The sequence below is a fragment of the Xiphophorus couchianus genome, chromosome 8, assembly GCF_001444195.1.
Source record: "Xiphophorus couchianus chromosome 8, X_couchianus-1.0, whole genome shotgun sequence".
NCBI lineage: Eukaryota > Metazoa > Chordata > Actinopteri > Cyprinodontiformes > Poeciliidae > Xiphophorus > Xiphophorus couchianus.
The window spans coordinates 550557-573056 of record NC_040235.1 but is presented as its reverse complement, the minus strand read 5'-3'; the positions used below and the strand labels follow the sequence as shown (position 1 = coordinate 573056).

The 22500-nt window shown below is 48.8% G+C and overlaps 3 protein-coding genes across 11 annotated transcripts in view; all 3 read left to right on the top strand.

The window, feature by feature from the left end:
- LOC114149374 (uncharacterized) overlaps positions 1 to 2428 on the top strand; it is a 6149-nt gene extending 3721 nt beyond the window's left edge. For 2 of the 6 annotated variants that reach the window (XM_028025178.1, XM_028025177.1), the window contains 7 exons: positions 737 to 830; positions 926 to 949; positions 1049 to 1111; positions 1298 to 1437; positions 1509 to 1632; positions 1875 to 1945; positions 2023 to 2428. In XM_028025178.1, coding sequence (XP_027880979.1) covers positions 737 to 830; positions 926 to 949; positions 1049 to 1111; positions 1298 to 1437; positions 1509 to 1632; positions 1875 to 1945; positions 2023 to 2256 — 750 coding nt within the window. In that variant the 3' untranslated portion in view covers positions 2257 to 2428. The remainder of the gene's footprint in view (positions 1 to 736; positions 831 to 925; positions 950 to 1048; positions 1112 to 1297; positions 1438 to 1508; positions 1633 to 1874; positions 1946 to 2022) is intronic. The other 4 variants (XM_028025179.1, XM_028025183.1, XM_028025180.1 and 1 more) reach the window with 4 other exon arrangements.
- Positions 2429 to 3148: 720 nt separating this feature from the next.
- cfap53 (cilia and flagella associated protein 53) lies at positions 3149 to 7662 on the top strand. Its single transcript, XM_028025176.1, has 8 exons — positions 3149 to 3311; positions 5174 to 5403; positions 5469 to 5642; positions 5796 to 6099; positions 6177 to 6395; positions 6467 to 6683; positions 6767 to 6869; positions 7370 to 7662. The coding sequence occupies exons 1-8, from the start codon at positions 3243 to 3245 to the stop codon at positions 7590 to 7592; spliced, it is 1539 nt and encodes a 512-aa protein (XP_027880977.1). The 5' UTR covers positions 3149 to 3242; the 3' UTR covers positions 7593 to 7662.
- Positions 7663 to 9145: 1483 nt separating this feature from the next.
- Positions 9146 to 22500, top strand: part of myo5b (myosin VB) — a 32023-nt gene continuing 18668 nt past the window's right edge. For 2 of the 4 annotated variants that reach the window (XM_028025174.1, XM_028025172.1), the window contains exons 1-10: positions 9146 to 9220; positions 17594 to 17704; positions 19585 to 19756; positions 20927 to 21071; positions 21177 to 21333; positions 21476 to 21619; positions 21696 to 21777; positions 21855 to 21962; positions 22052 to 22161; positions 22235 to 22500. In XM_028025174.1, coding sequence (XP_027880975.1) covers positions 9191 to 9220; positions 17594 to 17704; positions 19585 to 19756; positions 20927 to 21071; positions 21177 to 21333; positions 21476 to 21619; positions 21696 to 21777; positions 21855 to 21962; positions 22052 to 22161; positions 22235 to 22500 — 1325 coding nt within the window. In that variant the 5' untranslated portion in view covers positions 9146 to 9190. Of the gene's footprint in view, positions 9221 to 12732; positions 13300 to 17593; positions 17705 to 19584; positions 19757 to 20926; positions 21072 to 21176; positions 21334 to 21475; positions 21620 to 21695; positions 21778 to 21854; positions 21963 to 22051; positions 22162 to 22234 lie in introns of those variants that run through there. The other 2 variants (XM_028025175.1, XM_028025173.1) reach the window with 2 other exon arrangements.

The window sequence follows — 22500 nt, the reverse complement described above, 5'->3', positions numbered from 1 at the left end:
TAAGAATAATACAAATTAGTTCATAAGCAAATGAGCCTGAAGAGGAAAACCAAACGGCTCATCTGGCTGACGATGACCAGAATGTTCAGAACTGTTGGTCCAGACTGCCTCTGAACAAAACAGTAAAATGAATTGGTTCTCTGATACTTTTACGTCATTTAAACAGAATCATAACGGATCATAACGGATCATAACGGATCTTAACGGATCTTAACGGATCATAACGGATCTTAACGGATCATAACAGGGATCATAACAGAGATCATAACGGGGATCATAACGGATCATAACAGGGATCATAACGGATCATAACGGATCTTAACGGATCTTAACGGATCTTAACGGATCTTAACGGATCATAACAGGGATCTTAACGGATCATAACAGGGATCATAACGGATCATAACGGATCATAACGGATCTTAACGGATCTTAACGGATCATAACAGGGATCATAACGGATCATAACAGGGATCATAACGGATCATAACAGGGATCATAACGGATCATAACAGGGATCATAACAGGGATCATAACGGATCATAACGGATCTTAACGGATCTTAACGGATCTTAACGGATCTTAACAGGGATCATAACAGGGATCATAACGGATCATAACGGATCATAACGGGGTTTCCCCGTTCAAACAGGCTCCAGATCAGTGATGGAGAGAATCAGCAGATGAAAGTTTCATGTGATCGGGTCGCTTCATGCTCCTCCGATTTGGTTTACAGTCTCAGGTGTCTGGAATCAAAACCTTCATCATCCCACAAAATAAAACTTTTGGTTTTGTTCTCCAAAAGATGATGCTGGATGGAAATACTCTGAGTAAGAGCAAAATGTTTTCTATTTAAATCTGAACCTAATATTAATTTACCAGGAGTTAAACATGTGAAGTTAACTCTCTGCTTTTATCTTCATAGGGTTTGGTCTTGTGATGTTCGCAGGTTGGAATATTCTCCTTTTTAATTTTTTCTAATTTTATGTTCACACTGACATGAAGTCAAATTGAAGCTCGTTAAGTTTCCTATTAATTAACTTCCCAGCTATCCAACTCATGAAGAGGCAAATCAGCAAACTGACGACGTTGGCACAGGACATGATTGGCAGTGAGTTTCTATAAATCAGGGATTTTCAGTTTGATATTAAATCTTCTCTGAGTTCCCAGTAATCACTTTGCCTTCACATCATTAGATCCATAAAACCAGTTTAAATCCTGTCATAGTTTCTTTCTTCAGCCTCGGCTGAGACGGAGCCTCTTCTTTAGCCCGGTTTCCTTCCTTTCCATCTTTCAGGATTTATGTTCTGTGTTGGTTCTGCAGTTCTGGAGGGGAAGGTGGATGTGTGGGAGTCGCTGGCCGGCTGCGGTCACCTGCTGCCGAAGCTCACTGCGGTTCTGGAGGAAGGATGTTCTCTGACTCAGCTGGAGGAGGCAGTAAGAGCCAACATCCACACACGGCATCAGCTGCTGATCGGCCTGTAAAACTCTGCATGTCCTCCTGTCAGCTGGATCCGATCCCTGATGGAGGATCTCAGCCTGAAGGAGCCGCAGCTTCGTTCACGGATCTGGTTTCAGCTGCTGCCAGAGAGCAGACCGAAGCTCTTCAGCTGCTGGTCTGCGCTTTGGCCGGTAATCACTTCCACTGGCTGCTCCTTATCCGGGTCGGTTCATCTAAAACATACGGAGCGCAGATATCAATCCAACAGCAGAGCGGACATTAACTCACTGTCTGTGATGCTGGCATGTTTAAAATGGCCTAGTCAAAGTCTAGACCTTAATCCAACAGCAAAGTTTTGTGGTTAGACTAAAAACTGTTTAGCAGAGAACCGTTTGCTAAAGGTTTAAGGTTTAAGGAAACGTTTTCTGTGCAGATCTACCAGAGAATATTCCAGCTGCTTTGATCAAATCCGGTCCGGAAACTCTGGACCGGATCATGAAGATAGTACGTTCCTTCACTCTCACTGACATTTTACTTCAATTATAGTTTAGTGAATTAATGAAAACTCTGTTTGTCACCAGATGGAGCATCTCAAGACGGGCGCTGTTGAAGTTCCAGAGTCCCTGGTGCGCCCCCTGCTGGAGACGGAGGAGCTGTGCTGGGTGGGATCCTTCCTGAAGTCAGGAGGTTACATGGAAGATCCTGGAACTGCTGAGGTCGATCATCCTCCCGCCCAGCTGGAGGCGCTGTACATCAGCGTGAGAGGAATCAGCGTGATGCTGCAGGCCACAGATGAAAGTTTCTGTTCCCACTGAGAACAAGAAGAAAAATCATTTAATCTGCAGCAAACATGACGATTCAGGAAAAATCAACCCAAATGTTTCCTGCGTCAGTCTGATCATTTCTCCATAATTCAAATAATGTTCCATAAAAATGTCTCCAGAGGAATAAAATCCTGATTCCCAATAAAACTATTTGCTTCATGAATAATTTATCATTTTTATGATAAAAATCCAGTTTTCCATTTTATATTCATTTTTAAATCACTTTATTAACTTCACACTATTTCAATATTTCTTAAGATGATTTTCATTTTCATGTGTGAAGCAAAGCAGATTCACTGTTTTTGGTTTTGTTGAAATTACAGCCGATAGCGCCACCGTGTGGCATCAGGTAAAATTACACCGAAATGTGGAAGATTATTGATCATCCATAAATATAAACTATATTCACAGCAAATCCTACCAAATATCTTAAAATGGCTTTTACAAATAAAAATAAAAATAAATAAAAAATGCAGGTAAGAAGTTAAATTAGAAAATTGGTCATAAAATAAGAAGATAAATAAAAACATGAAGATTTTAGTTCATTTTAATTAAAATATTCTTTATAATCTTAATTCAAAACCGAAAACTAAACAAAGTTCTGCTGTGAACTGGACCGGTACCGGAGGTGATTCTGCGAGGAACTCGTTGGGGCCCCCTAGTGTCCGGGTGAGAGAAAACAGGCTGGTTATTGATTTATTTTCCTGTCATAAGTTTTATTCTAAACAGACAAACATATGAAAATAATTTGTTATTTTCTGAAAATAAAATCTGCTTTTAGGAAAATTAATGTTTTAATATTAAATAAATTCATTTAATTGAGTTTAGTGTACTGGTTGCCAGGAAGCCGTCAGCGGCATCCGGCCGTCTGACGTAAGCTCGCTCCTGTTGTCCCGTTGCTATGGTAACCGAACTTCGGCCCGCCGCAGAGACGGTTCTGTTTTTAACTGATCCGGTTCCGTGAGAAAAGAGAGAAAATGATGGAGAGCGACGGGAGATTGAAATGTCGGGACATCCGCCTCATTCTGCCCCGAACCATGGCGATGGTGAGAAAAGTTCCGGTTTTCTGCTCGGTTCCGGTTCGGCTCCAGGTACCGGCCCGGCCCGGCTTCCCGTCCGAGCCTGAACACTGCAGGAGGACAGCAGTTTGTGACTTTATGAATCATAATAATAACAATCTGAGGGAAGTTTGTTCGGTTCTGATCAGCTGCTGTAGGACCGGGGTTCCCAAGGTGCGGGGCGGGGCCCACAGAGGGCCGCAGGGAGCTACAGGGGGCCACAGAGAGCCACAGACGGCCACAGGGTTCCACAGAGGGCCACAGGGGGCCACAGAGGGCCACAGGGGGCCACTGAGGGCCACAGGGAGCTACAGGGGGCCACAGAGAGCCACAGACGGCCACAGGGTTCCACAGAGGGCCACAGGGGGCCACAGAGGGCCACAGGGTTCCACAGAGGGCCACAGGGGGCCACAGAGAGCCACAGACGGCCACAGGGTTCCACAGAGGGCCACAGGGGGCCACAGAGGGCCACAGGGTTCCACAGAGGGCCACAGGGTTCCACAGAGGGCCACAGGGGGCCACAGAGGGCCACAGGGTTCCACAGGGGGCCACAGAGGGCCACAGGGTTCCACAGAGAGCCGCAGACGGCCACAGGGTTCCACAGGGGGCCACAGAGGGCCACAGGGAGCCACAGACGGCCACAGGGTTCCACAGAGGGCCACAGAGGGCCACAGGGTTCCACAGAGGGCCACAGGGTTCCACAGAGGGCCACAGGGGGCCACAGAGGGCCACAGGGTTCCACAGAGGGCCACAGACGGCCACAGGGTTCCACAGGGGGCCACAGAGGGCCACAGGGAGCCACAGACGGCCACAGGGTTCCACAGAGGGCCACAGAGGGCCACAGGGTTCCACAGAGGGCCACAGGGTTCCACAGAGGGCCACAGGGGGCCACAGACGGCCACAGGGTTCCACAGAGGGCCACAGGGGGCCACAGAGGGCCACAGGGGGCCACTGAGGGCCACAGGGAGCTACAGGGAGCCACAGAGAGCCACAGACGGCCACAGGGTTCCACAGAGGGCCACAGGGGGCCACAGAGGGCCACAGGGTTCCACAGAGGGCCACAGGGGGCCACAGAGAGCCACAGACGGCCACAGGGTTCCACAGAGGGCCACAGGGGGCCACAGAGGGCCACAGGGTTCCACAGAGGGCCACAGGGTTCCACAGAGGGCCACAGGGGGCCACAGAGGGCCACAGGGTTCCACAGGGGGCCACAGAGGGCCACAGGGTTCCACAGAGAGCCGCAGACGGCCACAGGGTTCCACAGAGAGCCGCAGACGGCCACAGGGTTCCACAGGGGGCCACAGAGGGCCACAGGGAGCCACAGACGGCCACAGGGTTCCACAGAGGGCCACAGAGGGCCACAGGGTTCCACAGAGGGCCACAGGGTTCCACAGAGGGCCACAGGGGGCCACAGAGGGCCACAGGGTTCCACAGAGGGCCACAGACGGCCACAGGGTTCCACAGGGGGCCACAGAGGGCCACAGGGAGCCACAGACGGCCACAGGGTTCCACAGAGGGCCACAGAGGGCCACAGGGTTCCACAGAGGGCCACAGGGGGCCACAGAGGGCCACAGGGTTCCACAGAGAGCCGCAGACGGCCACAGGGTTCCACAGGGGGCCACAGAGGGCCACAGGGTTCCACAGGGGGCCACCAAGTGGGAGTCAAGAAACAATTCAGAGTCATAGAGAAACAATAAATAAATCTATGATTAAATTAATTAAATGATGACGGTTCTAAAAGTATCAAACCGTCTGTAAATCTAGTCGTTTCCTGCTGTGACGTCTCCGTGTCTCTACGTCTCCGTGTCTCATGTCTCCGTGTCTCATGTCTCCGTGTCTCTATGTCTCAGAGACACAAGATGATCCAGAAGGATCCCGTCCAGCACCTGGTGGACCGGAACCAGAAGCTGAAGGAGATCCGGGACGAGGTTCTGGGGTTCACCAAAGAGTACCGGGACTGCAGCATGAAGCAGTGGTGGCTGCAGCGCTGCGAGCGCTGCTACGTCAGAGGAGCCGTGGCGAGAGGCGTGGAGGCGGAGCTGGAGCAGCACGAGGCCAACATCAGCCAGAAGAGAGACAGGTATCAGAACAGAACCAGAACCGGAACTCGGAGCGGACCTCGGTGACGCGGCGTGTGTCTCTCAGGCTCAGGCGGCTGCTGGTGGCGGAAGAGCAGCAGCTGCTGCAGCAGCTGGAGGACAGCAAGGAGACGACGCTGGAGAGGCAGGTGAAGATGAGGGAGCGAGCGAAGACCCTGAAGGACCAGAGAGAGAGAGAGAGGCTGCAGCTGGTGTCCGACAAGATGGACCAGCTGTTCACGTAAGAACCGCCCACCAGAACCGAGTCCGGTTCCCAACGACGCAGATTGACCCGGGTCTGTCTGAGAAACAGCAGCTCTGTTCACACCGGGCCAGGAACCAGAACCAGGAACTGGTCCACAGAAACCGTTACCAACTCATGTCTGCTCCTCAGGGAGCGCTGCGAGGAGCTGCGCTGCATCCAGAGCCGGCGCCGCCAGCAGCAGGTGGACCGGGAGCGCCGCCACCAGCTGGAGATGCAGCAGGAGGAGCGTCTGCGGCAGCAGGAGGAGGAGGAGCTGTTTCACCGGCTGTGGGAGGCCGACCGGCAGGTCAAGGAGGAGCAGGAGGCGCGGCAGCAGCTGGAGCAGCGGCAGCGGGACGAGGAGCTGCGGCAGATGCTGCAGGAGCAGATGGAGGCGGTGGAGAGCCGGCGGCAGCAGGAAAAGGAGCTGAAGGAGGAGGAGGCGCTGCTCCTGGTGAGCCCCGCCGCGCTGTACTGCGCTGCCTGCCCAGGCTTGACCTCTGACCTCTGTCCTCCTCCGTCCTCCGGCAGCTGGAGCAACAGAAGATGGAGCTCCTGCTGCAGCAGCGGGAGGAGCAGCTGCTGCAGCAGCGGCGGCGGGAGCGGCGGCAGCAGCTGGAGCAGGACCTGCGGCTGAAGATGAGGCGCCTGGCGCAGGAGCAGCAGCAGGAGCTGGAGACGGACATGAAGATCCTGCAGCAGATCGACAAGGAGGAGACGGAGCAGCGGCAGGAGGAGGCGCAGAGGAAGGTAGGCGGCTCAGGGTCAGAGGTCAGGGGTCAGGGGTCTGCTTCCTGCTCCTGCTGCGTGTCTGTCTCCAGGCGGAGCGCTGCGAGGAGCAGCGGAGGTACCGGCAGTATCTGGCCGAGGAGCTGCAGAAGCAGAAGAAGGAGGAGCAGGAGACGGAGCAGCTGATGGAGGAGAAGCTGAAGGAGACGTGGAAGAAGAGGGAGGAGGAGAGCCGGCTGCGCAGGGAGGCCCGCGACCGGCTGATGGAGGAGGTGCTGGAGACGCAGCGGCTGCAGATCCAGACCAAACGTAAGGAGGAGCTGCTGGTGGATCAGGATGGAGCCGCTTGGTTTTCTGATTCTCAGCCTGTTTCTCCTCCTGAATCTGATCAGTGGAGAAAAACAAGGAGAGACAAGAACAGCTGGAGAGGGAGAAGGAGGAGGCCAAGAGACGGAGGGAGCTGGCCGCCATGGAGGAGGAGGAGCAGAGGAGGAGGTAGGATTCATCATCATCATCATCATCAACTGACCTGGCTGCTTACAAACATACATGAATATAATAATAATAACAATAATAATAACCAGCAGAAGTAATAACTCAGTTTCTGATTATGTTACAAAACAACACAGAAACCTGGAATATTAAATATTTCTGCTCCTGTTGGGATTTATTATATAAAGGTTCACCTGCTCGGTCACCTGCGGACCGAGCAGGTGAACCTTTCCTGGGTCGGATCGTACGGTTTCCATAGTAACCAGTTTATTACATGAAATGATAAACAGGTTTAGTAAAATATTAATAATCGTGTTTAGTTAAAAACTAAGTTATGGTTTTAAAGCTAGTTTATTATTAGTTATCAGTAAATAATGAAGCTGTTAAACCCAGAGTTCACCGCAGCCTCAGTAAAACCGTTACCATAGTAACCACAAACAGACGCCACGGATTCAACATGTAAAGACCTGAAGGTTTGTTGTTTCTTCCCTCTGTCTGCGCAGCCGCAGGCGGGTTGCAGTCGCCTACCAGGCAGACCTGCAGGCCCAGATGCAGCATCAGCAGCAGCTGCAGCGCCACCAGCAGGCGCAGGAGGTCAAAGAGCAGCAGCAGGGCCGGATCCTGGAGCAGCTCTACAGCCTGAGGAAGGAGCAGCTGCTGGACAAGATGGACGCCTGCAGCCACCCGTTCAGGAGAGCGCTGCAGCCGACGGCGCAGACCCACTGACCCACTGACCCACTGACCGAGAGCTGGACCGCAAACCAGCAACTAACCAGTAATAAACCAGTAAACCAGTCCAGTCTGAGTCTTTCATGCTTCTGATCTGCAGCGAGTTTCAAACCTGGAGCCTGAGGATCAATCAATCAATCAATCAATCAATCAATCAATCAATCAATCAATCTCAAGTTAAACTAAAATATAAGCCAGATATTCTGATCCAGTTCTGGTTCTGACCTGTGGGTTTATTTTTGAGCTGCTGTTTATGCTTCATTATGTAAACAAACATTGTTGACCTCTGACCTTTATGACTGCTACAATATGTTATGGACTGAAGTGATTTTTAACCTTATTCTCCATTTATGGTCATCAATAATTTAGATACGTTCATGTGATCACTTCCTGTTTATTTCTGATCTATAGTTAATCAAACAGCTGATAGATGGCCTGGCCTTTCAAAATAAAAGCTGAAACCGATTTAAAGAGTCAGTTTAAATATTCTGAGGCCTGGAGCTGAAGGCCTTTATTAATAATAATAATATTAATAAGAATTATTATTATTATTATTATTATTATTATTATTATTATTATTATTATTAACCAGCTCCGACCTGCGGACCACCAGACCACACAGTTTGATAAACGTCATCCATCACCATAATATCCATAAAATGTCCAATAATCGCTCAGTTCTCCAGACGGCCACCAGGGGGCGCCGCCGGCCCGCTGCTCGGAGCGGAACCAGACTCTGGGTCGGCAGACCGGATCATCCAGGATCAGACCTGGATCAGGTGAGTCAGAGGGACCAGGATGACTCAGCAGCACAGACTGCTCAGCTGCTGCTCCACCCTCAGGCTTTTATTGTGAAAGAGCCTGGCTGCTCTGACCCAAACTCAAGATAGTCCCAGTGGTTCTGTACTGGCTTCAGACTGGACCTGGAACCAGAACCAGAACCAGAACCAGATAGAATAACAGCAGCTGTGTTTCCACCAGGCTGAAGAATGAATCATTTTAATGAACTGATTCATTAAATGAACTGATTCTTTAAAAATGAATCTTAAACACTGAATAAATGTTTGAGTCCATAACGACCCAGTTCATCCTTCCAGAACCCTACCAGGCCCAGTTCTGGTCCGATTCCAATCAGAGACGAGCCTCCAGAACCGGGTCAGAACTTCAGCAGGTGGCTGATCCTCCACACTGGGTCAGACGTCTGAACCGGGTCTGGTTCTGGTTCTGGTCCAGGAGTCCAGCTGCAGACTGGTGAGGCTCCAGAAAAGCTTCCATTGATGAATAGGCTCAGCATGATGCTGCCACCACCGTGCTTCACTGTGGGATCCTGTCCTGTAACTGGTTCTGATCAGTCAGCCCGCCCTGATCCATCTCTGCTTTCCCTTCACAGTAAATCCGGACCTGAACCCGGATCAGAACCAGAACCCGGACCGGGCCGGGTTTTATTTAAGGGCGCCAGTCCGGTAGCTGTGATTGTGTGGGAAGTGGGCGGGGCCTCCAGGTGAGCGGCTCATACCTGCAGCAGGTGTGTCTGGGAGTGGACCAGTCGGGATAATAGCTGCGGCTCAGACACGTCTGGTTCTGAACCCGGCAGGATGGCCTCTGATTATAACCCCTACTGTAAGGTAAGGAGCCTCTGACGGGGTGGCGGGGTCAAAGTTCACTTACCATCACATTACACAAGCGGGCCGATAACAGCCGGGTCACTCTGGGGTTCTGCTGTGGGGAAAAATTCACCTTTTGTTGAAATGATGGGATTTTATCGTCTGGCTGTGATGAAAAGTGTTAGCTTGTCCGACAGTGAAGCTAGCTAAGAAGCTACGCTGTAAACAAACGATAAAATGTCCCAAACAGGCTTATTATTATTATTATTATTGTTATTGTTATTATTATTATTATTATTGTTATTGTTGTTATTGTTATTATTATTATTGTTATTATTATTATTGTTGTTGTTATTGTTATTATTGTTATTATTATTATTATTATTATTATTATTATTATTGTTATTATTATTGTTGTTGTTATTGTTATTATTATTGTTATTATTATTATTATTATTATTATTATTGTTATTATTATTGTTGTTGTTATTATTATCATCATCATCATCATCATCACTTCCTCCGCTGCTTTGCTACAACTACATGTCGGTCTTCATTGTTCTTCTCCTTCTGTTCTGTGATTGGAGGAATTCAAGTCAATGGGAGGAATTTCAGACTGAACCGTGTGGTGAGGTTAGGATCCAGAGTTTAGAGTCTGATCACAGGTTTGGTTGGAAACATTAATTTAACCTCAGAAGATCAGAATCAATACTGGCTGCTTCAGGTTATTGTTATATATATAGAATGTAAAATTCTGAGCTCATATTTAAACTCATTAATGTCCTCCGTTAGACGCCGCCATCATTTTCACACTTCAATTCAACAAGATAATTAATGATGAGTTTGCATCTCAATGATTTAATGACATATTTGTAAATCGGATATTAAAAGAATTAGGTAAACATTTAATCAATGATGTAATATAATTATTTACAAAGCCTAGACATTTTTTTTTTTACCCCTCCAGGGTATTTTGTGGCTCTAGTGTCCCTTAAATGACAGCAGGCTGACAGGAAACGGGGAAGACATGCGGCAAATGTCGCCGGGTCCGGGAGTCGAACCCGCGACCCGCGTCGAGGACTCAAGGCCTCCAAATATGGGTCGCGCTAACCACTACGCCACCACGGCACGCCCATTATTATTTAAGATTTTATTTTGATAATTTTTAAAAATGATTTTTAAAAACAAAATCATTTTATTTTTTAAAACGCCGTAAATCTGACGCACAGCTACGTCTGCTAACAGCAGATCAAGCTGCTTCTCTCGGCCACTCAGGGTTCAATTTTGCTTCCTAATGATCTGAATGGACGCTGGAGAAGACTATCGTTATGTTCAAGTTGTGCTAAAAGGAGTTAGCTCTTAGCAAAGTTCCTCCAGCCTAAAATACGCCTCCATGCTACACATGTAGCAGCCAGTGCTGTGGTTCTTAACCTTTTTTGAGGTACCGAACCCATCAGTTTCATATGCAGATTCACCGAACCCTTCTTTAGTGATAAATACTTTTTTTTCCCCAAATTTAAGACGTACAGTACAGACCAAAAGTTTGGACACACCTTTTAATTCAATGAGTTTCCTTTATTTTCATGACTATTGACATTGTAGATTCACACTGAAGGCATCAAAACTATGAATAACACATGTGGAAATATGCACTAAACAAAAAAGTGTAAAACAACTGAAAATAGCCCTTATATTCTAGTTTCTTCAAAGTAGCAACCTTTTGCTGTGATTACTGCTTTGCACACACTCTGCATTTTCTTGATGAGCTTCAGGAGGTCGTCACCTGAAATGGTTTTCACTTCATAGGTCAACCTGCCCTGTCAGGTTAATAAGTGGGATTTATTGCCTTATAAATAGTCATGAAAATAAAGAAAACCCATTGAATTAGAAGGTGGGTCCAAACTTTTGGTCTGTACTGTATGTATATGTTTTTTTGCTGGTGCACAAAATGAGCCGTACATGAACGTCACTTTGCTCAAAGAACAAAACCATGAACTCACAGCAAGTTACAGTGTTATTTTATTCTGGCCCCCCAAAAATATTTCGGCCCCATAAAAGAATTTCAGCCCCCAAAATATTTTTTTTACTATTTTACTAATTAAAAATAAATTTGGATTTTTTCAAAGAATTAAAATTTTTTTAATAACTTAATTTTTTTTTATTTTAAATTTAATTTGTTTTTTGTCGTTTTGAATCCACAAAATACTTTTTTGGGGCCAGAATAAAGTTTTGCACAAATGACATACCTGCAAATCAGTGAGACTCCTGCTGCTGTTTTTGGGAGACCAGTTCAGAGAGGCGTGGCTTCAGAGAGGCGTGGCTTCACCTTGGCAGGTGCATCTTCAGAGCAAAGTCTGTTCATTTTCTTCTTTTTTTGCTCGACATATTTAGTATGGATTAAAATATTAAGAAAGAAACCACGCGACGTACAACTACGACAGCCGCTGATACTGCGCGCACTAAATGCCCCGCAGCCCTGATTGGCCGAGCAAAGTAACATGATCCTCTGCAGCCAGTGATGGCCAAGCGGGGCGGGTCATCACGACTTTACACAGGTGTGTGTTTACCTCCGCCGAACCCCTGAGGCCGACTTATGGAACCCCTGGGGTTCGACCGAACCCAGGTTAAGAACCACTGAGCTAATGTCAGCATCCACAGTTCACATTTCTAACCAAACTCCATGAATGATCAGAGAAACTCTGGAAAGATGAACTCTGCTCCAATCTGATGAAGGAGCTGAAGATTAAAAACTAGAAACCTCTCTGATGTTTAATGGCTTTTATTCAATAATTTAGTATCAAAAAGGATTTTTGAATTGAAAATTTTGCTTATTTTATTATAGTTTTTATTTAAAATGTGATTTATTACAGACCCTGAAATTAACTGTATTAATAATGGAAGCTATTCCCACCACTAGTTATCTTATTTTTGTCCCTTTTGGCCCTCCATACAAGCCGTCTGGGTGGAACGAGGCTTTAGTCACTCAGTGAAGCAGAAGTTGCTCTTCAGGACAAACTTGAGTGAAACGTCCAGGATTCACTGATATTCATCAACCTGCAATAATCACAATGAGCAACATGAAGCTCCCAAACATCAGCAATCCTGATGTTTTGGACCCGGTCGACCCGGTTCTGCCACATTCCTGCTCTTCACCTCCACTGTTAATTTAACCACAAACAGACGCAGGAATCACAGCAGATCAGACAGACGAGGCGTTGGAACTTATTGATGACAGCTTCCTGTTGGAGACGTTTGGAGACATCAGAGACTCTGGCAGGACCTGCAACAGGAGCCCCCCCTGACAGGAGCCCCCCCATGACATGAACCCCCCCATGACATGAACCCCCCCATGACATGGACCCCCCCCCGCCCCCCGACAGACCCCCCCCCCCCCCCCCCCCCAATACTCAGCCCCTCCTCCCACTGGAAGCTATTAAAGGTTCATGAGTTGAGTGACATTTTTCTTACGTTTCAAACATTGTTCTGTGATATAAATGCATTTTATTCGAACACCACCAGGTCAGGACTTTTAGTTCAAATGTAATAAAAGCCTCCAGCTGCTGGTTTTAACCTCTGACCCCTCAGACTGATCCCGTGACCCCTGCGGGTCCCCGAGCCTCCGCTTGAACCACTGCTCCATGTCTCTGCGCGTGCCCGCGAGTGCTTCCACATTTGCGCGTGCCTTCCGTAGAAACCTGGCTGGGATCCAGGAAGCAGCCAATCAGAGGGCTGCTGGCGGAAAACACGGCGGTCAGGAAGAACCGGTCCGGACGGATTCGGTTCACCACCTGCTGGCGCTCCTGGTTCTACTCCCGGCTTGGTTCCGGTTCGTCTGGGCCGCATTAGACCGTCTGACCCGGAGAGAGAGGCGGTACCGACGGACAGCGGGAGGCAACACCTGAGCCGATCCCAACAAAGTGAGCGAAACTCCGGCGGACACCTGCTGGTGTGGCCGAACCGGAACCGGGGCGCCCCGCAGCGGGTCCAGAACCGATCCGGATCAGAGGGACTCGGTAGACTCCTGATGGGGGTCAGAGGTCACTTCTAGAGCGATTACGGGTCTGGGAGGAAGAATGTCTGTGAACGAGCTGTTCACCAAGGTGAGTCCAGTTTAACGCCTGCCGTCCAGAACTCCGTCCAGCTTCTGACCCGTTCTGGGTCAGCAGAGCGTCTCTATCCGGGTCCGGTTCGGTCCACTGGAACAGAACCTCGTGTAGTTTCTGCGGGTTTTTACGGCTGTGCTCCACCTGTTGCTGCCGGAGGCTGGAGGCGCCTCAGGTTGGGGGAACGGGACGGAGAGGCAGGAAGAAGGCGGAAAACAGGAAAACTGCGGCGATGTGGAGCTTCATCTGGGAGCCGAACCCAACAGGAGGGTCAGCAGAGTTCGGATGGGTTCTGAAGGTCAAGGTTCACCTCTTAAGGTTTACACATTGTCCAGATTAGTATAAACACTGTTGTTGTTGAGGAAAGTTCTGTGGCAGAGACAGAACAAAGGGATTAAAACAGAAAAGCCGTAGAGATGTGGGGGTTCCCGGGGTACCCGGATGTAGGAGGACGGTTCGGGAAGTTCTGATCAGTTCACAGGTTCCGAGTTAACCCCACCAAACTGGACCTGTCTGCGGTTCGGGTTAAATTCGGCTGTTTTTCAATAGAGTTCTGAATGAACCAGAGCTGAATCCCTGGAGTGGAACAGAACCTCTGATCCAGGACCGGTTCAGCTGAAGAGCTGGGGTTCTGGACCATCATGACCTCAGACCCGGTCCAGCTGATGATGGGTTATGAGGTCACGGTGGATCATCAGCCGGGTCCTGGAGAGGCGGTGATGGACCAGAACCGGAACATCATTTCAGTCATTACTAGAACCAGAACCGACCCAAAGGCTGGTTTTGGTCCAGGTGAAGGTTCTGATTGTTTGTGTCAGAACCTTTTAATGTTTCTGACCCGAAAACCTTCTTAGTTCTGGAGACGATGATGATGATGATGATGATGAAGATGTTCTGGTTCTGATTGTGGTTCTGGACCATCATGACCTCATCAGGTCCAGATGGTCTCCCTGCTGACATGAGTCCTAAAGGGGCGGGGCTAAGGGTTCTGCCGGACAATCCGGACAGAACCCCCGGGGCCCGGTTAATCCCACAGATTACGTCTGTCTGGTTTCTGGTTCTGATCCGGTTCTCATCAGACCCGTCTCATCTGAGGTTCTGGTTCTGGCTGGTCCAGGCCAACCACATCAACAGGTCCGGTTTCTGGTTCCCCTCAGGATTGTTGCTGCTTCACACCGGGTTTGGACCCGGACCGGGTCAGACCAGAACCTCTGCAGGTCTTTGTTGGTTCTGGTTCCAGCAGGGAACCTCCGGGTCTGGATGGTAACGCTCACCCAGCCTCCTCTCTGTTGGTTCTGGTTCTGGTTCTGACCCGGTAGACCTGCAGTCTGAGAGCAGGGGTTTCTGTTGCCGTTAGCAACCGTCCAGCAGTCATGTTTGTCTCTGCGGGTCCATCAGAACCGACCCTCTGTCAGAACCCGTCCTGGTGTTTCACTGAGATCCGGATCAGAACCAGCTGCAGGTGTTGACCTGGTTCTGGTTCTGGTCGGGTTCTGCGTTCCGGGCGTGTCTGTCTGTGACCTTTGACCTCAGATCAAAGTTCCTCGCCAGGCGCTGCGGCGCGCCCAGGGCTGCCGTCACCGTGGCGACGCAACCGGGGAGGAGCGGCTGGGTCGGGTTTCAGTCAGAACCAGAACCTCCTGGAGGTCTAGTACAATCCTCCTGCCTGCTTGCTTCCTCAGCTGCTGACCTTCGACCTTTGACCTGGAAGGAAAAGGATTTTGTTAACATCTGAAAAGTGTGGAGTGTTTTCTCCTCAGGCTGCAGGCCTGCTGGATGGAGAGCAGCTGAGGTCTGGGCTTTGACTAGGCCATTGTAGCCTTGAATCTGACCTGAGCCTCCACCCAGCATGATGCTGCCACCACCATGTTTGGTGTCTCTTCTGCACTCAGACCTGAGCGCTGCGTCTCTGCAGCTCCTCCAGAACCGCTGCAGACCGACGACCCGAAATAAAACGGAAAGCAGCTGAGCCGAGAAACACGCCACACTTTTCAGATTTTAGCTGCAGAAAATGTTAAACTGATTCATTTCAGTTCACACAAAAGGGATGTAAATACACACACCTACACACACACACCTACACACACACACCGACACACTAAAACACACACTGACACACTAAAACACACACAGACACACACACACTGACACACACACACACTGACACACTAAAACACACACTGACACACTAAAACACACACACACACACACACTGACACACTAAAACACACACTGACACACTAAAACACACACTGACACACTAAAACACACACTGACACACTAAAACACACACTGACACACTAAAACACACACTGACACACTAAAACACACACTGACACACTAAAACACACACTGACACACTAAAACACACACTGACACACTAAAACACACACTGACACACTAAAACACACACTGACACACACACACTGACACACTAAAACACACACTGACACACTAAAACACACACTGACACACTAAACACACACACACACACACACACTGACACACTAAAACACACACTGACACACTAAAACACACACTGACACACTAAAACACACACTGACACACTAAAACACACACTGACACACTAAAACACACACTGACACACTAAAACACACACTGACACACTAAAACACACACTGACACACACACACTGACACACTAAAACACACACTGACACACTAAAACACACACTGACACACTAAAACACACACACACACACACACACTGACACACTAAAACACACACTGACACACTAAAACACACACTGACACACTAAAACACACACTGACACACTAAAACACACACTGACACACTAAAACACACACTGACACACTAAAACACACACTGACACACTAAAACACACACTGACACACTAAAACACACACTGACACACTAAAACACACACTGACACACTCCCTCCTGGCACAGAGAGGCTGGATGGTAAACATGGAGGTTTCCCTTTAATCAGCTGTGTGTGTTTTAGTGTGTCAGTGTGTGTGTGTGTGTGTGTTTCCTGCTGAGAGCCTGCTGGCAGCATGCTGCTCTCTGATTGGCTGCTGCCTCGTGTGTCCCAGGTTAACAGGCTCTTGTTGCCCCCAGGCCTCTGATTGGCCGAACCGCAGTGTGACCCGGCAGAACCAGAACCTCAGATGCTCCAGAGCCGGGCTGTGATTGGCTCCTGTGGGTCATGTGACCGAACGTGACTCACCTGCATGTAAACATGATGGAAATGAGCGGCGGCACATTTACATGATGAGGTCACTTCCTGTGGGCTTGGTTGCCTTGGCAACAGCAGCTGGTTCGGTTCAGTAGAACTTTGGACCAGTAAGGTTCAACAGGTTCTCTGGTTCTGTCATCGGATCAGAACCGTTACTGGGTCGGAGTGGTTCAGAACCGGACCGCTGTTCCCCGCTCCTGGTTCTGGTTCTGGATCAGATCTGGATCAGAACCTTCCTGGTTCTGGATCAGGAAGTCGGTTCTGACCCGGCTGGGCTCAGCAGGGAGAGCTGGACCCGTTGCATTGTGGGATATTTAGTTCTGTGCTGTCCCGGCCCGGTTCTGACCCGTGGAGTTGAAGCTTCCAGCCTGTATGTAAACATGTGGACCTCCATCAGAACCGCTGACCCGATTAGCCAGAGCCGATTTGATCTGCAGAAACTCATCGACACTCAGAGGTTCTGGCAGGGCCCGGTTCAGAACCAGCCGATCAGATCAGAACAGCTCATCATCATCTAGATTCTAGATGTTCTGATTCAATGAGCATCTGATCAGAACTCCTGGTTCTGATCCGACACAAGCTGCTGGTTTTGTCCATTTGGATCAGACGGTTCTGATCCAGCTGAGGCTGTAGAACCAGAACCATTCTGGGATCAAATTGGTCTGTTACTGCTGGCAACCGTCAAGCTAGAAATCTGCAGAACCAGAACCAGAACCAGAACACATCCTCGATCTTTTGGGGCAGGAGTCCAAAAAACCAGAACCAAACAAACAGAACTTTCTCAAACTTTTGGACCCAGAAGCAGAAGGAGGCCAGCTGATCAGACCTGCAGTAGAACCTGGTGGGTCGGGTCCAGTAGAACCAGTAGAACCAGTATATTGTCTGGTGTTGATCCCAGTCAGCAGCTGGGAAACTTTCCTTCAGTTTCAACAGGAAGTGCTCCTCCACAGTAAAAGCCCTCGACTGTTTCACTTCCTGTTTGCACTTTCTGGTCTTCCTGCTACAGGCGGTTCTGGTCCTGGTCCAGGTTCTGGTTGTGTTTAGGCTGACCCGGTTCTGGTTCTGTTTCAGCTGACCCGGGTCTGGGTCCCGGACCCGGACGATGTGTGGAAAGCTGCAGAAATCACCAGGGACTACAAGGAGGGCGAGGCGGTTCTGCACCTGCAGCTGGAGGACGGGACGGTGAGTGGTTCTGGTACCACCTGGTACCACCTGGTACCGTCTGGGCCAGGCGTTGTTCTAACAGAGGTCAGCCGTGTCATTGATTATTGATGATAATCGGCTGCTTTGTTAATCATAATAAATCAGGATCATCAGGGCTCTGGTGAGTCAAGATGGCGGCTGCTCATGAGGTCAGAGGTCAGAGAGACGTCGTATTTTAGATCTGTAAATGTGGTTGAAAACAGGAGGAAAGTTCTGGAAATGAGCGGATCCAGAATCCTCTGGATGAAATAAATGACTCATTCAGTCGTATTAATCATGACGACGGGCTCTTTGCTCCTCAGCTTCCGGCTCAGTCGTTTCCGATCTGTTGAAAAAGGCTCTTTCCACTGGGTGTTTGCAGGGGAACTGGGGGTTACTTGTTACCTCGTCTAAGGTAACAATAAGCTGGAGAAAGGTTTTAACATGTTCGCCTCCTTATACACAGATACGAAGGTGAGTTTTACTGTCTTTAAACTTTGTTGGTAACATTAGCTTTAGCTTATGCCGGACATTTTTCTTGTAAAAATGTGCTATCTAAGTATCTAAACATTTTTCATCCATTCTAACGGACAATGTTTTTACCTTGTGTTCAAGTATATTAGGTGGTTTATTGTCGTTAGTGTCAGAGACCAAGTAACGGGGATTTTACGGTTCAGGCTTTTTGCTTCTGCAGCCTGAGGAACAACAAGCCCATAGCTTAGCAGTAGAGCAGCTCTGGTGTCGGAGTTCTAGTTCAGCTGACTGTTCAGGTTCAGTTGTTGCTTTTAGAAAAATATGGCCGTGTTCCTTAAGGTCTCCATGTTATTTCACTTTATTAGTTTTGCATGCTTCTTGTGAAGCAGGACGGTGTTTACAGCAGTGTGTCCAGGCGGATCAGTAGCTCGGCTGTCTGGTTCTGGTCTGCTCTCTGGTTCCCATAAACTCTTTCAGGCTGAATACAGAAGTGATTCCATGGAAATAACACAGGAGGCTCCTTTACCTTCTGCTTTAGGCTGAAGAAGTTGATCCGGAGTGAAGTGAAGGATGTAAACTTTGCTGTGCTGCGTTAGCTTTAACTGGTAGCACAAATATTTACAAGCCACCGTCTTCTTAATTCAGGATCGTTTGGAAATCCTTGAAAACTTAAAAGCCCATTATATTAGGAAGACAATAATGTTCATAGTATTGTTTTATTTGTGTCTGAAATAAGACTTTGTCTTTTCTAGCTGTCATGGTAACTCAAAGCGGAAACAAGAGCCGCATTTGCGCATGCGGTTGTGACGTCGGTGCAGCAGGTGCAAAGAGCCCATTTATTTAGTAATCCGTTCATCTGATTAATCATTTTATCTCTGTATGATCAGGATCCAGTAGAATCCAGTGGGATCCAGAAGGACCCACAGTTTTCTACCTTCTTTATCAAACCATTCAGACGCCCGGAGCTCACCAGGCTCTCTGATTGGCTGCTCTGATCCGAAGCAGTTTTCCTTTTATGGGCGTCAGACTGTAAATGTATTCAAATCGGACCTGAGCTTTTGAACCCGGTTCGATTCTGTGGCGTCAGCCGCGTGACGTGTTGCTTTCAGGATCTGTTATTTCAGCTCATTTCAACCTTGTTAAATAATAATGGCTCCTCTGTGTTTAGTCATCCTCGTAGTTATTTTGTCCTGACAGCTGCAGGCGTTAAAGGAAGAATGTTTTTATTGTTTTATGACTTGTTGATTTTCAGTTGCAGTGACGCCCGGATCGGAGGAAATAAATCAGTTCCTCCGTCTTTATCTCGGCTTGGGTCAAACATGTTTTAATGTTTAGCTCAGGATGCCAAGCAGAAACAGCTCCAACATGGCTGCTCTGGGTCCTGACTGTGTTGTGTTCTGGTCCAGCCCCTGGAGTACCAGGTGGGTCCGAAGGCCAACGCTCTGCCGTTCCTCAGGAATCCCGACATCCTGGTGGGGGAGAACGACCTGACGGCTCTCAGCTACCTTCATGAACCCGCCGTGCTGCACAACCTGAGGGTCCGCTTCCTGGAGTCCAACAACATCTACACCTACTGCGGTCAGTCCGCCCAGAACCCCCGAACCAGAACCTTACTGACCCACTGGGCCACTTTATCGTTTCCTCTAAACTTCTTTCATTATAAATAATATTTTCATAAATCAACATTTTAAATATTTTTCTTACCTACCCTGTTGTGTTTCTATGACAACTCTTTAATGCGATGGCTCCCTTGTTATTTATCATGTAATTACAGTGAACCCTCAGTATTCATGGTGGTCAGGGACTACAGGTGGCAGCTAACGGCTAAAATACCTGAACTCCCTCTAAAAGTAATTCTATTTTAATAGAAATATCAAATATCCCTTAATATGCAGAGTAGAAACCATCTTAGCTCCACAGCAGAAGCTAATGTCTACAGTCTTTCTGATCTCTGCTGTTGGGGGTTCAGCCAATCAGAACCAAGGAAAGGGAATGGGACTTCTGGATTGGCTGCAGTCAGCAGCCAGTAGTGTGTCAGCTAGCATTGCCTCTGGGCATTTCATTTTATTTTCAATGAATAATCTGGAGATCCACAGAAGCTCAAATACGCAAAGGATCACTTTAAGACTTCCTGATCACATGTTGAAGCTCCGCCCCCTGCAGTCCTTAGCTTTAAAACTGGAGTTTTTCTGCAGACTCCAACATACTCTGTGTATTTGGTACAGACTCTGCCAGCACTGTCTACAGACGGCTGAGATTCCACAGTCCTGCGTTTGAATTTCCTACATTTCTCCTGACAAATTCCTTAATTTCCACAATTTGAGCCATGGTGTGAACGGACGAGGAGGACGAACTCATTGGCCTCTAAGAAAGAAAAGAATAGAAGAGCAGGGATGCAGTTCACTGGTGAAGGACATGACCACGGACAGCGACCAACATTTGAAAACCAGCAAGTTTGATAAACTAGTTGGGTGCCCAGTCTCGTCTCCCACCCACAGGATGTCGTTATCACGCTGTGACTGGTTGCTTAGCAACACGGTCTACATTATCACCTCGGTGTTGCAAACAAAACAGTCTGATTCTGTGCCACAGTGAGTATGCAATCGTTACAACCTTAGCATGAACATGTCCGGTGGAGTGAGCTAAGTGAGGGAGCCTTAACGTCGTTTTTATCAGATCGCTAACGGCTCACATGAGCTCAGCTTCCTCCAGAAGATGTTTCGCCTTAGTGATGTCTCTGGGTTCCAGGTATCGTCCTGGTGGCCATCAACCCGTATGAGCAGCTGCAGATCTATGGGGAGGAGGTGATCACCGCCTACAGCGGTCAGAACATGGGGGACATGGATCCTCACATCTTCGCCGTGGCTGAGGAAGCGTACAAACAGATGGCCAGGTACGCCTGAGGCTGAAGCACCTCCAGGGTCAAGGCCTCACAAATTTCTCTGAGTGAAACAGAATAAATCTGGTCACGTGAACACCTTTGCCTTATTTACGTTAGAGACGAGAAGAACCAGTCAATCATTGTGAGCGGAGAATCTGGAGCAGGAAAGACTGTTTCGGCAAAGTACGCCATGAGATACTTTGCCACGGTGGGCGGCTCCTCCAGCGACGCTAATGTGGAGGAGAAGGTTCTGGCCTCCAACCCCATCATGGAGGTCAGAGACGTTCAGCTCCTTCTCACAGAACCAGACATGAGCTAGTTTACTCTGGAGTTGCCTCTATGCCAATGACACCGTCTTTAAGACACAGCAAAGATTTAACAGCTAATGTCTTCCTCCCAATTTACTTTCCCTTCAGGCCATCGGGAACGCCAAAACCACCCGAAACGACAACAGCAGCCGCTTTGGCAAGTACATTCAGATCGGCTTCAGCAGACATTACCACATCATTGGAGCCAACATGAGGACCTACCTGCTGGAGAAATCCCGCGTCGTCTTCCAGGTGAGTTCTTCTCACTGCAGCGCCCCCTGCTGCCGATCCACTACTGCTGCCTGAAGGTCTATCATTTCTTCTCCAGGCTGAAGAAGAGAGGAACTACCACATCTTCTACCAGCTATGCGCCTCAGCCAGCCTGCCAGAGTTCAAAGACCTCAGTCTCAGTGAGTCTGAACGCCGGAGACGTCCAGGTCTTCATCAGAGGATTCTGCAGCGGCTGATTTCTCTCATGTTCCCTCAGTGAGTGCAGAAGATTTCACCTACACGTCTCTAGGAGAGAACATCTTCATCGAGGGAGTTAACGATGCTGACGACTTCAAGAAGACCAGAGAGGCTTTCACACTGCTGGGTAAGACGTCTCCTTCAGCAGGAGGAGTATGAAGGGTGAACTCTGTGTGTGTGTGAACTCTGTGTGTGTGTGTGTGTGTGTGTGTGCAGGCATAAAGGAGAGCAGTCAGAGCAGCATCTTTAAGATCATGGCCTCCATCCTTCACCTTGGCAACGTGGAGATCGTCTCTGAGCGGGACGGAGAGTCCTGCCATGTCGCAGTACGTCCCCCGGCAGTTCGGAGACTCTTCGGGGTTCTGTCGATGCTCTGACTCGGTTCTGTTTGTGCCGCAGAGGAACGACGTCCACCTGCAGCACTTCTGCAGACTGCTGGGTGTGGAGCTGAAGCAGATGGACCACTGGCTCTGCCACCGGAAGCTGGCCACCGCCTCTGAGACGTTCGTGAAGACCATGTCCTGCCAGCAGGCCATCAACGCCCGCAACGCCCTCGCCAAGCACATCTATGCCCACCTCTTCGACTGGATCGTGGAGCACATCAACAAGGCGCTGCACACCTCCAGCAAGCAGCACTCCTTCATCGGGGTTCTGGACATCTACGG

Coding starts and splice junctions, on each gene's coding strand:
- cfap53 (XM_028025176.1), top strand. CDS start 3,243: ATGATGGAGAGCGACGGGAGATTGAAATGTCGGGACATCCGCCTCATT. Junction 5,404..5,468: donor ATCAGCCAGAAGAGAGACAG/GTATCAGAACAG, acceptor TGTGTCTCTCAG/GCTCAGGCGGCTGCTGGTGG. Junction 5,643..5,795: donor AAGATGGACCAGCTGTTCAC/GTAAGAACCGCC, acceptor TCTGCTCCTCAG/GGAGCGCTGCGAGGAGCTGC.